Genomic DNA, 14,415 nt, shown 5'->3' with positions numbered 1-14,415 from the left:
ACTTCAAGCTGTGTTTCTCCATTTTTTTTCTCTATTTAAAAATAAGGGAAACATTTTTGGGAATATTCCAAGACTTGGGAATATTTGAAATTTATCTTCGCTTACAAACTTAATTCTCAAAATCTTAATTAGATTTCTTGAAATCTTCTTCGATCTTAAAACGAAGGGTTTAAATGGGTGTGGCAAAGCAATTAAATATCGCATGAATATTTGTACTAATTGTTTTAATCCTATATTAAAATATACAATATAAAACACAAAGGATGAAGCTAGAAATGCTGGATACGAATATAAAATTTCATTTATACATGATCCAATCGATGGAAATTTTCCAATGAAATTTCAAGCCGTGTGATTACCGTGGAGGAACAGTAATTTGTCCACCAGGTGAGGTGGCAATGCGGACCTGCGGCTGTCGTGGAGAACCTGTGCTTCAGCTGGAATTCTCGACGATGGTGCACAGCAGGCGGGCACGCAGTGGTACCTCCTGGCCAGTTTACTCAGGTTGGGGCACTTGGCGGACATCTGCGACCACCACTGGAGGGGACAGTTGTCCAGAGCTGCTGCGGGCTCCGACTGGTACTGCACCAGCTCCAAATTCGCTTTCTCCTTCGCTGGCATTCCGATTTTCGTCGAGCAGAGATTGCCCAGGAGCAATTCCATCCCTGAGAGGCGGGGTTTCTTATTCGGAGGGGACAGGTTTTTTGTCTCTGGCTCCTCGACTTTTCCCTGTTGAATCAGCTTTGTTAACATCTCTTTTATTGGCTCGGCTGAGGTCGTTTTGTCTTCTTCAGTCGCGTAAGGCAGCTGTTTAAATCTGGGAAGGAGAGAAAATTGTGGTCAATTCAATTAAATTATTATTATTGAATTATTTTTGTTTGAATGCGAAGATTTTTCATTCATGAATCATTAATCTTATTGTTAATTCAAGAATGGAGTATGCGGTTTACTTGATTTTATGACATTACGCGGAAATTATTCGTTTTAATCAAGAATATTATATTTTTTACTGAAGAATATGCATTTTTTAATTGAAGAAACAGTGCTCTTAAAGCTAGGATTTTTATTTTTTAAGCAACACCGCAAAAAATAAACCCAGTATTCTCACTTCATTTCATTAAATTATTGCTCATTGAGTGAAGATTATTTTTCAATTGACAATTCATCGCTTTTTCAAGTTGAGGATAAAAAATTGTTATTTTAAGAATAATCAATCTTCTTATTTTGGCTTAATTTGATTAGATTGTTAATTTTCAATTATCGCCTGATTCAATTAAATAGTTAATGCTTAATTACCGCTTATTAAATGAGATTTAAAAAATCTTGCATTGAGAATTCACCAGTTTCTCAAATTAACAATGCGAAGATTTCTAATTCAAGAATAATTAATTTAATTGTTAATTTAAGAATGAAATATTCTTGACTTTAGAATATTCCCCTGAAAGTATTGCCAGCAGAATCATTGATTCTCCCATAAAGATTATGCATTCTTAACTAAAAAAAAACAATATTCTTAAATTTACATTCCATTTCGCTTCTTAATCATCAGAAAATGAAATTCTCAATTAAATATTTTCGAATGAAAATATTTTTCATCTGTCCCTGAATAAATACCTCGGATCCAAAGTAGTTGCGATCTGCAGTAAGAGAGTGACACCAGGATCAGCGTATCGTTCCACAAGCATCTCCGAGAGGGACTCCTTGAAGGACTTGGCGATTTCACTGTCAGTGGGTTTAGGCTTCAGGTGGGAAGACACCAACTGCCACAGCAGGGGTTTCAGCAGCGATATCAGCGGCATCTTCTCCTCACTCAGGGTCATTATCGTGACCTTGAAGGGCTCGAGTACAGCCACCAGGTCCTGCATGACTTTCCACTGGTCGTTGGTGAGCTCCGCAGCCTCTTGTTCGAAGCCCTCGACTGTCTCGAATATCGAAGTAATTATGTTACTTCTCATGATCATCTGTTCCAACATTGTGTACGTTGACGTCCAGATTTTGGGGTAGTCCATTGACATCAGATTTTCCTCTAACTAGAGAAGAAAGGAGACAATGGGAATTAAAACTCTTTCATGAAGTGAAAATTTTTAATTCAAATTTCAGGTAGAAATTTTTGGAGTATTTGACTATTCTTTTATGATAAAATAAAATTATGATTTTTATGAGTAATAGTCATGAAAATATTTGACAATTATGAGGAATCAAGAAATTTTTTTAAATTAATTTAAAACTTGAAGAAACTATTGAAATGTCTGCATTCATATAAAACAACATGAATCAAGAATATATTAAAATATAACATATTATATTCAATATATTCTTGATTGATTAATTAACTGATTAATTGATTTTAAATTAATAATTAAAGGTGAAGCATGAATAATACCAGATTAAGAAAAGGAGATTGGTATTTCAAATATTAAAATTTACTTTCAATCAAGAATATACTGAAATAATACATTATATTTCAATATATTCTTGACTGAAATTAAATTTAAATATATGAAACACCAATCTCCTCTTCTTAACCTGACAATATTCACTCTTCGCCTTGAATTATCAATTCATCACTATCCAATATCCTCTTCATGACCAGGATAACATTCATCCCCAAATGAACAATATGTCCTCCTCAAAAGACTCCCCGTTCCCCCAAAATAAACCTGCAAACTCCCCCCCAGACCCACCTCGAGCAGCTGTTCCTGCATGCTCATGGTAGCCAAAGCAGCGCTGTTATTGGCAATGCCCCCAATGATGGCCCTGCACTTGCTCAAGATCGCTGCGACCTCCGGGGTCTCGAAGCACGCCTGAGCGCAGACCTGGAGAGTGCTGAGCAGACAAGGCACCACAGTGAGCCCCCTGCTAGTCAGCGCAGCGACGAGATCGTTCCTCATGGTGCCCACGACGACAGCAGTGATCTTCTCGATCCTCAGCTCCCAGTCCATGACGACAGCGTCCACCATCCCGCCCCACTGTCCCTCCCCCCAATCCTGAGAGGCGTGCACAGTGCTGAGGACCTTCACCTCCAGCGTGGCCTCACTGGAGTTCTGATAGAACATGGAGACAGTGACAAAGCTCTCCCCCGAGTTGGACCTCCACTCCTCGACAGCGAGTCCAATCTCCCCAATGTTGCATGCGATAGTCGAGGTGACGGACTCCCTGAAGGTGTCGTAGACCTTCGGAATGATCTCCTCCTCCAGCTTATTCTTGCTCGGAATTTCGCAGGGGGACCTCAGGGTGGCGATGAGCCTCTGGAAGCCCCTGCCCTCGACGATCTCAGGCAGCTGGAGGTCCATGACAATGAACTCCGAAATAGCATCTGACACAGCCTTCTCGTCGATGCTGCTCTGCTCCTCCCGCACCAGGTAAGTGACGTTTGTGCTCGATGTCGAGGGCTCCTTCAGCATCACCCGGACAGGCTCGTCGCCGATGTCCTCCTCGCTGACGTCCTCACCCAGGCTCGACAGCGAGACAGTCGGATCCGTCACGAACTGAATGTCCCCGTCTATCTGCACTGTTCCGTCGATGTTCGTCGTGTAGATGTGGTGGTTGTTCATCGCCTTCAGCAGCTTCTTCTGGACCTTCTTGTCCTTCAGCGACTGCGGGGGCTTCTTCGCCGGCGCCGACGCCTCCAGCTCCATCAGCTCCTGATTGTGCTTGTTCTGCAGGTGCATTCGCAGATTACTCGTGTTCCTGTTGTACGCGATCTGCGTCTTGCAGAGGATGCAGACTATCTTCACTTTTGTCAGGATGTCGCCGTCCTCGGTCGCTGGGAAACCGAAGAACTTCCAGTACACGCTGCGCATCGACATCGGCACCACCAGCTTCTTGTACGTGAATGTGTGCTTCTCCTCTATCATCTTCGTCAGCACCATCTGCGTCGGGGGTTTGCCCTCCGTCGTGCTCACCCCCGGCTTCGACGACTTCACAGCCGATTGCTTCGGCTCCTCCATCGTTCCAAGTTTGTTCATCGCTCGGGGTCCTTCCGGGCAACTCAACGCATTCTTCTGCGCGGGGAACTCCAGGCTCGATCCACTGATCTTCGGACTCCGGGGGCCTCGGGATTTTCAAACGATTTTGCCGCGGGAGATATCGATTTATCGGAGCGAAAATTAATTTCCCGAGGATATCGAACGTTTATTTGAGTCGCTTCGAAAATTGCTGCGAGGAGTTTTGGTTATCGACTTTGTGCGAGACGTGGTTTAGGGATGTCGCAGTCATCGATCGGTCGAAGGGCGACCAATCGCCGGGCGCCGCGGCTAGGGAGTTTGCGGCGGGCTAGGGGATTTTTGTTGGCGATTGAGGATTGGGGGAGGGGGGTGATCAATTGGGAATTGGCATAACATAACCTGAGAGGGGGATATAGCCACCAATAGCCACTTCAAAGGAATAGAATAGAATAACATAACCTGTTTTTTAAGGGAGTTTTTGGGAATTGTTTATTAGTCGGTTGGGGAGATGAATTGTGTTATGTCGGGGCAGTTTGTGAGGAAGAGTCTGTGTCAGCTGCTGCAGGTCAATCATGGGGTTTCGGTGCAACAGACTAGGGTGAGTGATCGTTTTTTGGGGGCGGTTGGGTGAGAGTGGGGTTTTTGTTGTTCAGATGCTCTGGAGGAGCTGATGTTGTTGTTGTTGTTTTTCCTTGCTGGTTATGTCCCTTTGATAAAGGGAAAGTACCAAAAAGAAAAAAAAAACAAGTTGCTATCTCGATTTTTGCGCAAGCTAGAGTGTTTACAAAGTTGTTTTTATGAAAAATCTGAAAAACGAGAATATCTGGAAAATTTTGGATGAACGGGTATATATGTTTTGAGTGATTTAGATAGAAGGCATCGAAACGAATATTTTGGGAGCAAAAAAATCGAAATGGGTCCAATAGTTTTGAAGATATTTGCGGAAAACTATTTAAAAGCGAATCGCTTTTTCTCGAAAACTATTAGATCGATCGGGCTGAAATTTTGCACAGAGTTAGTCCTCATTAAGACCTATAAACTGAGGAAATTCCCGATTTTTAGGAATTACTTTAGCCACTTAATTCCTCAATTTTCGAAAAATTGATCACCGGGAAATTTCGTATTTTTACGTTTGAGCCCATTCTACATCATTTCCAATCAAAATTAGAGAACGTGAAAATCGAAGGATTGCAATGCTTCCATTCGGAAGAAAAATAAAAATATATTCTTCTTAAAATAAATAAAAAAGAAATTAATAAAAAACTCTCTAGAGGAGCTTCTGGAGACTTAGTTGAGGCAAATGTGAGGGAAATTAATCATTTAAAATAAAATAAATAATATTCTATAGAAAAACTCAATAGTATTCGATGTTTCTATCCAAGTTATTCTATTTAAATGTTTTCTACATAATTTGAACTTCTACATAACTTTGAAAATTTTCGCAATAATGAAAAGAAATGAAAAACAGAATGAAACAGAAATGAAAAACAGAATAAGAAAAATTTATGAGATTTGAGCGGCAGAAATTCTACAGAAAATATCTCAAGAGAAAGTTGTATCAAGACATCCTCCCCACAATGTCTTTACCTTCTGTCCACTTTCAGAACACCTTCGTCTTGAAAAGAAAAACCCCACCCCCACTATACCGAAAAGGGAGCAAGCCTCCAAACATGCGGGCTCGTCACTTCATTTACGACTTGGTCGAGGACACAGACCTGAGGCAACGACCTCCATTGAACCTGATCCTCACGACGTACGTCGAAGGCCTAGGGCACAGTGGGAAGAGAATCACAATGCCACCCGCGAAAGCTTACACGAGACTGCTTTTACCAGGACTAGCTGTATACGACACCCCGGAGAACTCCCAGAAATACGCGGTCAAGGGGGAGGACCAGAAGTCAGAGCACAGCTCTCCGTTCGTCGCACGAACGATTAGTTTCATAAAGCACATGGTCCTCAGCATCAAGATGTCCAACGACACCCCCTGGACCCTCGAGCCCTGGCACGTGCGGTCGGCCTTCAGGTTCGCTGGGGTCCACATGAATGAGGACTGCATCACCATGCCGAACCATGTGATCAGCGGACCCAATCACGACATCGAGAATAGAGAGTTTTATGTCGTTATTACTCTTAATAAACAAGAGAAAACACCTGTCAGGTGCAGGATACATCATCGCAGTAATAATGTTAATGATCAGAAGGCCATTCCCTCGAATTACAACTTCTGGAAAGAAATGGCAGAGCCAATCTTTCCAGAGGACAAGGCTGTTCTTGATGGATTACCCATTCCCTATCTGGTTCAGAGGGAAATGGCGAAGGTGGAGGCTCAAGATGAACCTCTTTGAATTGTATTCTGTTGTAATTTGGAATAAACTGTTTAAAAAATATTGTTATCTTTGGAAATTGATTGTTTTTATTCAAGTATTTGACGTGTTAGAATTCTTGAAGAATTGGAAAAATTTTAACTTTCCATTGGCGTATGCCTCTCGGTTTCTTACGGATTTTCACTTTTCCAGCGGCATATTAGTTCCTAATGGTTCTTCCAGCTTTCGAAAAAGTTGAAGCCCTCCAGAGGTGTTCCCTCGCGGCCACTCATCCTTCTAGTGACCCTTTTATTTGATGTCCAACAATATTTACATATATACAGTATTTACATATAACGAAAACCAGTCTTGAAAAAAATTATAATGAGAAATATTTTTGCTTGGTATAATCTTGGTCAAGTAGTATTGACTCTCTGTTCTATTACTTGATTGGGTACTTATGAAATTAATGGTAATGATAATCTATGATTATGCCTATCTCTGACAATTTCTGGAAGAAATGAACGACTCGAAAAATGGTAGAATAAGCTTTCTTCATACTCATATCCTCTATTTTTTTTTTCACTGAAGGAAAATGTTGAAGTTCGATGGGGCCTCCGTGCTGCCTGATACAATCAATATCATGCATGTCAACAACTTCAGGCGTTACGTTTCAACGTAACAGATTAATTCGTGTCCTGAATTTCTCGATTCCAAATTTCTTAGTGGTAAATCGAGCATGGAGCTTGCTGAAAAAAAATACGTGTGGGACGACTTCTACGATGGCCTCACCATCCTCGGGTAATAATCCTCACCAATTTTCTTGAAGCAATGAAGGATACATTGAGTGATGGGGATAATTGTTTAAGGGTTACTGAGCAACGGGACGAAGAGGTCAAGAGCAGGAAACGGAAGAAACAAGTCGTTCCACGGTCGCAAGTCTACTGTCCTCACGCTTACCTATTCTTGAATTTTTTGGATATCTTGAATCCTGGGGAAAAAGTGCGCGAGTAATCAACAATAATTAATTAATTAACATTAGCTCGCTAAAATCTCCGAGAGGAGACGATTAATTTTTTTATCAAATTACATTAAATTAATTATTTTTCTCAATTATTGAACAGTTTTTAATTATTATTGAATTTAATTAATTATTCATTCATATGTGAACTATTTCATTGATTGATAACTCATAAAAAAGGAAAATAAAGAAAATTATGTGAAGACGCTAATTAATTTTTTTAGCTGAATGATTTTTCATTGAAAAGAGAAGAAAAAAATTAGTGGAGAAAACGTAGAAAATTCATTTGGAGAAATTCCGATAGAAAATGTTTCTTTATATTGATTATTTCTGTAAATTTATTTCTATTCGCCATTTTTTTCTGTAAGAAAACGCGTAGTAAAGCCGCGGAAGTTTTTAATAGAATCGACTTAAAACTAATGGAAAATTCAAAAAGAATTCAATAGAATTTCCGAGCGAATTCGCTAGACAATTCTATTGGATTTCTATTGAACTTTCTATTAGTTTTTTTCCGATTCTATTGAAATGTTCAATAGAAAATGATCTGTAAAAAGTCGATTGAATTCGATTTTTCTATGCAATTTGATTATTCTATCGAGATATTCTATAGAAAACCGCTCAAATTTTCCAATTTTTTTTTTAATTTACTTGATAAAAAGAAAAAAAATGGAATGGAAAACCTTAGAAAATTTGAGCCGACGAAATTGTATAGAAAATATCTCTATTCTATAGAAATTGGCTCGAATTTCCTTTTTTTTGTTGGATTTCCATGATAAAAAGGAAAAGAAAAATAGAACGGTAAAAACTTGGAAAATTTGAACCAAGTAAATTCTATAGAAAATATCTCAATCCTATAGAAAATGGCTCAAATTTTCCATTTTTTTATTTACTCGATAAAAAAAAGAAAAATTGAACGAAAAAAAATTGAAAAATGTGACCCAAGAAAATTCTACAGAAAAAATCTCAATAGAATAACTCACACATAAAAATCGAATTCTATTTTTCTATTGAATATTTTCTATTCAACATTTCAATAAAATCGCCCAAAAATAATAGAAAGTTTAATAGAATTCTAGCGAATTCACTCCACTTTTCCATAAAATTTTTCCGCGCGTGAATTGATTAAACTGATGAACTAAAATTTCTTCCAGATAAAATATCGAAAATGTTATCTCCGGAGAGTATTCCCCCCCGACCCAGACGTAATAATCCTCCAGGACGTAAAAAACCTCTCCCTCTTCCTACTAACGACTCCAGTGAGTCTCCAATTCGTAAACTTCTTCCACCTCGAGGTGGTGGACCGTTTCCTCCGAGCGCTGATCCTATATTTCCAATTTTACACCGAGATTTGGGATGAGGAGATCATTAAGAAGCGCGCGGCAACGATGAAGAAGGCCCCGAATCCCATGGCCGGGGGGAGCAGGATAAGACGCGCTGAGGAAATGAGGATTCTCCGGTGTCTACTCGCTCGGGAGTACTGTGAATTAGTTGTGGGGTGCGACACCAGTGCGAGGTTTCATCACATGCTCGCGGGCACTGCCATCCCCGGGATGCAGTCCCAGGGGGAGAAGGACTTGAGGATCTTCGAGGTCCTTATTGGGATCGCTCACAGGGTCGTTTGGATCGCGCTGAAACGCAAGCATTTCACGTTGATTGGTAATTCTAGAGGACTTTTTATAGATTTTTTCGTCTTGAGAATTCTTTTTCTATTTTTCATTGAGAATTTATTTTTTTCTCTACTCATTTTTGAATAGACAAAAAAATAAAATATCATTTTTTGTTATATAAAATATTTAGATCGATTGATCCTCTTTTTTCCGTGCAGTTTACACCAGAATTTTTTAATCTGAAGACTTTTGGAAGATTCTTATAGATTTTTCCAGGATTTTAAAACAATTTATTTTCTATTTCAGGAAATTCAGGAATTTCCTGGAAAAAAACAGGAAATTCCTGTTGTTACAGAGATTTTTTTACAGGGAAATCTATTCTTTTTTTTTTTTGTAAATATTGCCTGAAAAATTTTACAATTTTTTCAAATTGCAGGAATCAATGCATTTTCATTTACAATTTGACGAACTTTAAATCAATTTAATATCAACTCCCTCTTGGAATTTTTCAGCTTGGGGATTCAACTCTGAATTTGAGTTTTCCATGCTTTTTTTTAAAAAATCAAATTTATAAATTTACTTTTTGTAAACATTGCCTCAATAATGCGAGATTTTTGTTATTCAAGTAAAAGATGAATTTTTTTTCTCAATGTTGCGAATTTTAATTCAATTTCATGTCAAATCCTTTCTGGAATTTTTTATTTGTCTTGAAGATTCAACAAAATTGGGATTTCGACACTGTTTCCTTAATAAAAATAAGAATCTACCGTTTTTTTGCAAACATTGCCTAAAAAATGTTAAAAAAATTGAAGTTAAAATAATAGCTGCACCTCAATTTTCAATGTTCCGAATTTGACTTCAATGTATAATGAAGTCGTTCTTAAAATCTCTCATTCATCTCAGAAATCCAACTAAATTGAGTTCTTCACGTTATTTTCAACTGCGAAATCTTCTACAGAAATCTTTAAAAACAATTAATTTCTCCGTTATATACGAATCGTGGAAATGATTAATTACATTTTTAGAAGTGGAACTCCACCGATTATTCAGAACCGACGCCTACAACACCGCGGACCGAAGAACCGGGGGGATTATCTACAAAGGAATGCTGGAGGACGAATTCAGGATCCTCCACGGCCCCAGAATGCCGCTGAAACGAAAATTACTGGTGAACTCCGCTCTCCCTCGGCAGTTGATCAGCGAATTATGTGACTTCCGAATTGTATCATTGGGTGAGTCATCGTATTTCCCTAAAGCTCCCATCTCTCCCTGAAAACTCTTTCACGGAGAAAAAAAGTTGGAGAAAAATTACCGAAGAAGTCTGAGTCTGCTCGCCTCAAATTTTCCAGGTTTTTTTGTTTTATTTTTTTATGAAAAGAGCAGAAAAATAGAATAAAAATAATTAAAATGAAATTAGAATATTTTCCAGTAAACCTTCCAATAAAATCGGCCAAAAACAAATAGAAAGTTCAATAGAAATCTAATTTTTTTTTCTATTTGGTTTTTTTCTATTGTTTTTTTTCTTTTTTTTTTGTTTTTTCTATTAAATTTTTTCTCCAACTTTTCTCTCCACGTGCATTCCTTTTCTGATTAAATTCTGCACCTCTTCAGGGCTGATTGCTTTCGAGTCGAGAGACCCCAGAATCAATTACTTGAAAAATGCACTAGTAGCAGATGAGGAAAATTTCCTGGACCTGGGGATCAAGATGGGGATCCTCGGGCATTCGAGGGAAGATTACGACATCATGCTGACGTCCCTGGAGGACGAGAAGGTTGTGGAGGAAGAGGAGGACGATAAGTGGGAGAGAAAGAGGAGTTCTATGTCTGACAGAGCGCGGAGAAGCAGAGTACGTTCTGTAGTGTTCTTCAAAATTAGAGCTTTCGAGGGTTAAATTTCAAACGCAGCGCTTATTCTTTTATCAATTAAATTATTATTTTTTGTCAATGAAATAAATTCAATCCTTTCTTTTTTAGATCATTTATAGATTCTTCAAAAAATGGGAACTGAAAATTTCGTTGAAAAAAAATCTGTTCAATCTGTTCAATGAAATATTATACAGCTAGTAAACCTTATATGGGAGTTCCTAATTCGACATCTAATAAAACAAGGGTATTTCAATTTTCTAAAATTAAATACCCTTAAACCTACTTAAAATTCATGTGAAAGCTTGTTCACATTCATTTCTAAGTCTCATGGAGCTCGCAAATCATTTTATTTCTCTTCCAATGTGAACTACTTTGTGTTATTTGTACTTTTTGATGCATTCATACCATTTTTGCAGCTGTCAAGAGAAGGAAAACGTGAGATTTCAGACGATTTTTCATATGAATTTTGAGATACTCTTGTTTTAAAATTAAAATTGAAATACCCGTGTTTTATTAGGAAACGTCGAATTGCTTAATTAAAAAAATTCAATATTTTCTCAAGATTCTAGAGAAGAAGGGCTTGAGCATGCCGGCCTTCGGGCCAGATCCAGAAATTCCGGAGGATTACCCTCCCTCAAAGATCAGTGGAACATCTACCAAAAAACACGAAATACGTAACAACGCCAGGAAAATGTGGATCTCCAGAGAACTCGAGAGACAGAATCACACACACTCAGACGCAGTCTCCCTCGCCACCACCATTGAAAATTAATCGTCCCCTCGATCAATTCATCAAATTATTATTTCTCGTTTTCTCTCGTTTTCGTAAAAAACGCCAACAACTGGGAAATGTTTTTAAGGAGATGATTGTTACGAATCGTCAACTTGGACCAGAACATGTGGTATTTTTTCAGGGATAGGATCAATGTAAGAGAGCACTACTAGGCAATGTAAAAAAATATGCTCATTATAATTATCACACTAATTAATAAGAAAATTATGACGATGAGATGGAAATTATCTGAGTTCTACTGCAGCATTCCTTTAAAAATCAGTGAAACATTCTACCAAAAAGCAGGACATACGTGACAACGCCAGGAAGACGCACCAGAAAATTTAATCCAAAAACCTAGTGAATTCGCTAGACAATCCTATTAGATTTTTATTGAACTTTCCATTAGTTTTTGGCCCATTCTATTGAATTTTTCAATAGAAAATATTCCCCAGAAAGTCAATAGAATTCGATTTTTCGATACAACTTATTCTATTCAGATATTTTCCAAGTTTTTTTCTTTCTGTTTTTCTTTTCTTCTCACCGAGAAAATCAAACAAAAAAACTATAGTATATTTTCTATTTAACATTTTAATAGAATCAGCAAAAAACTAAGAGAACGATCAATAGAAATCCAATAGAATTGTCTAGCAAATTCGATAATTTTCTATTAAATTTTTTCACACGTCTCTCCAGAGAACTCGAGAAAAAAAAATCACACATACTCAGACGCAGTCTCCCTCACCACGACCATTGAAAATTAATCGTCCCCTCCATCAATTCACCCAATTATTATTTCTCTTTTTCTCTCATTTGCGTACAAAACGCCAACAACTGGGAAATGTTTTTAAGGAGATGATTGTTACGAATCGTCAACTTGAACCAGAACATGTGGTATTTTTTCATGGATAGGATCAATGTAAGAGAGCACTACTAGGCAATGTAAAAAATATGCTTATTATAATTATTATACTGACTAATAAAAAAATCATGATAATATGTTACAAGGGCGTACACAGAATAGGGCATTATACGATTAGAGAGGAGCATTTTAAACTGTTCTTAACCGATTTTGTTCGTAACAATAAATGATATCTCTTCACCATAATTTTCAGTCGGTATTTGGCTATTGCAATAAACGCATGTGAAATATTTAAAAAACCTGAGGGCTCCTATGCGCGTGATTCAATTCACGTGCAGACTCGAGTGTAAATTCGTTATTTCCTTTCATCTCTCGTGAATTATTTGAACTACTCATAGAAATAAATACCTCATTCTATTCCTCGACATCTAATTAAATTTCACCTGACGATGTGATGAGAACAATTTTTTTTGTCAATGAAATTATCTCAACAATGAACACTCGAATCTCTGAAAACACTACACGAACGTCAATTGCGATCGTATGTTTTATCCATTATATTCTTCGTATAATTTACACATATTAAATTGGTTTGTTTCATTTGCAAGTATTTACAAAGCGACATTCAAACAATCAGAGTTTGAAATGAAGAGAAAGTAAGGATTTTTCTTTTTTTAAATTTCGAATGGCAGCACGTACGAAAAATTTGGGTAGAAAAACCTACCGAATTCGTAAATACGTTTAGTTTTTGGCGAATTCTATTGAAGAATTCCGCACCTTTACTGCGAATTTTTTCTAGAGAAAAATCAGTAGCATTTGAATCGTTCTATAACATTTTTTCTATTGAGACATTTTCCATGGAAATTCCTCGACATGAATTTTTTATGTTTTTCTCACTCCATTTTTCTATTTTTTATTGAAAAAATTAAACCAGAAAACTTGGAAAATTCGAGCCGATAATTTCTATTGAAAATATCTCAATATAGTAAATTGTATAGGACAATCAAATTCTATTAATGTTTTAATGAGCTATAGAATTAAAAACAAAATAATATGTAGTTGCATGGATATTGAATTTTCGATGGAATTTCAGCTTTCTATGCAACTTTTTTCTATTGAGACATTCTCTGTCGCAATTCCTCGACATGAATTCTCCAATTTTTTCCACTTAATTTTTCCAGTCTTTTCATTAAAAAACACGTGGAAAATTTGAGCCGAGGAATTTCTATGAAAAATATCTCAATAGAATAAATAGTGCACAAAAATCGAATTCTAGTAACTTTGTCTGCAGAATACTGTCCACTGAACATTCGCTAGGTTTTTCCACTGAATTTTTCCGTACGTGATACTTCCTTCAATCTAATGAAGAAAATGTTAAAAAAAAGTCTAGAATCAGTATGTCTTCTGAATCGTTCACATTTAGAGCAATTGATTAACGATGACGAATGAAAAAAACATCGTCAAAAAGTTCTGAGTCTGTGAGACTCCAGATTCGAAGAATTTTCATTCATTTCACTGAGTTTTCCCTACATTTTGTTTCCATCGTTCGGTCAATGTGACCAAACACCTAAATGCTACATAAAACGGAACATCCTCCTGTTGTATTCACATTTGTGTTGTTTAGTCATACCCTATGGTAAAAAATAATCGTAATCACAGTGCTCATTTTTTTTGTTACTGAATTACTCGTGACATTGAGGGGAGGAAATTTTAGTGAATAAAAAAATATTGAATTAAAATAAACATCTAGCCGTACGTCTACTGATGAAGGTACCTGCGAGGGGTTCAATATTTCGGCATCAGGGCTATATTTTTCCTGAAAATGTCCTCTAAAATTAATATTTCAATGCATTAGTTCAATTAATCAATTGAAATGGTAAAATTATTCACTGATTTCTCTATTGAGTGGAATGAAATAGTAAAGACTGGACATTTTTCTTTTTTTCCTGGGATTCCCAGACCAATTTGAAGAAATTATTCGAAATTATTCATTTACAAAATTATAATTGTAAAAATTTTGAAGGAGAAATTTTTTCC

The 14,415-nt window shown here is 37.1% G+C and overlaps 3 protein-coding genes across 3 annotated transcripts; 2 read left to right on the top strand and 1 right to left on the bottom strand.

The window, feature by feature from the left end:
- Positions 1-190: 190 nt before the first annotated feature.
- LOC107040538 (zinc finger BED domain-containing protein 1) lies at positions 191-4,186 on the bottom strand. The gene is made up of 3 exons (XM_015260658.1): positions 2,685-4,186; positions 1,615-2,030; positions 191-817 (listed from the first exon to the last, which is right to left on the bottom strand). Exons 1-3 carry the CDS (start codon positions 3,966-3,968, stop codon positions 343-345), a joined length of 2,175 nt encoding a protein of 724 aa, XP_015116144.1. The 5' UTR covers positions 3,969-4,186; the 3' UTR covers positions 191-342.
- Positions 4,187-4,346: 160 nt separating this feature from the next.
- LOC107040540 (39S ribosomal protein L9, mitochondrial) lies at positions 4,347-6,340 on the top strand. Its single transcript, XM_015260661.1, has 2 exons — positions 4,347-4,545; positions 5,552-6,340. The coding sequence occupies exons 1-2, from the start codon at positions 4,456-4,458 to the stop codon at positions 6,290-6,292; spliced, it is 831 nt and encodes a 276-aa protein (XP_015116147.1). The 5' UTR covers positions 4,347-4,455; the 3' UTR covers positions 6,293-6,340.
- Positions 6,341-6,784: 444 nt separating this feature from the next.
- On the top strand, positions 6,785-11,828 carry LOC107040542 (protein phosphatase 1 regulatory subunit 36). Its single transcript, XM_015260663.2, has 6 exons — positions 6,785-7,051; positions 7,120-7,252; positions 8,423-8,927; positions 9,904-10,110; positions 10,490-10,725; positions 11,307-11,828. Exons 1-6 carry the CDS (start codon positions 6,990-6,992, stop codon positions 11,514-11,516), a joined length of 1,353 nt encoding a protein of 450 aa, XP_015116149.1. The 5' UTR covers positions 6,785-6,989; the 3' UTR covers positions 11,517-11,828.
- Positions 11,829-14,415: the final 2,587 nt, after the last annotated feature.

Source organism: Diachasma alloeum, unplaced genomic scaffold, assembly GCF_001412515.2.
Source record: "Diachasma alloeum isolate Michigan unplaced genomic scaffold, Dall2.0 Dall_scaffold_00338, whole genome shotgun sequence".
Lineage (NCBI taxonomy): Eukaryota > Metazoa > Arthropoda > Insecta > Hymenoptera > Braconidae > Diachasma > Diachasma alloeum.
This window is presented reverse-complemented; position numbering and strand designations above follow the sequence as displayed.

Bases quoted from the DNA above. Each gene is read 5' to 3' on its own strand.
- LOC107040540 (XM_015260661.1), top strand. From the start codon at position 4,456: ATGAATTGTGTTATGTCGGGGCAGTTTGTGAGGAAGAGTCTGTGTCAG. The intron at 4,546-5,551 runs GTGAGTGATCGT...GTCCACTTTCAG, and splicing joins TTTCGGTGCAACAGACTAGG to AACACCTTCGTCTTGAAAAG.
- LOC107040542 (XM_015260663.2), top strand. From the start codon at position 6,990: ATGGAGCTTGCTGAAAAAAAATACGTGTGGGACGACTTCTACGATGGC. The intron at 7,052-7,119 runs GTAATAATCCTC...TAATTGTTTAAG, and splicing joins GATGGCCTCACCATCCTCGG to GGTTACTGAGCAACGGGACG. The intron at 10,726-11,306 runs GTACGTTCTGTA...TATTTTCTCAAG, and splicing joins ACAGAGCGCGGAGAAGCAGA to ATTCTAGAGAAGAAGGGCTT.
- LOC107040538 (XM_015260658.1), bottom strand. From the start codon at position 3,968: ATGAACAAACTTGGAACGATGGAGGAGCCGAAGCAATCGGCTGTGAAG. The intron at 2,031-2,684 runs GTGGGTCTGGGG...TTTCTTCTCTAG, and splicing joins TGCAGGAACAGCTGCTCGAG to TTAGAGGAAAATCTGATGTC. The intron at 818-1,614 runs GTATTTATTCAG...TCTCCTTCCCAG, and splicing joins GCAACTACTTTGGATCCGAG to ATTTAAACAGCTGCCTTACG.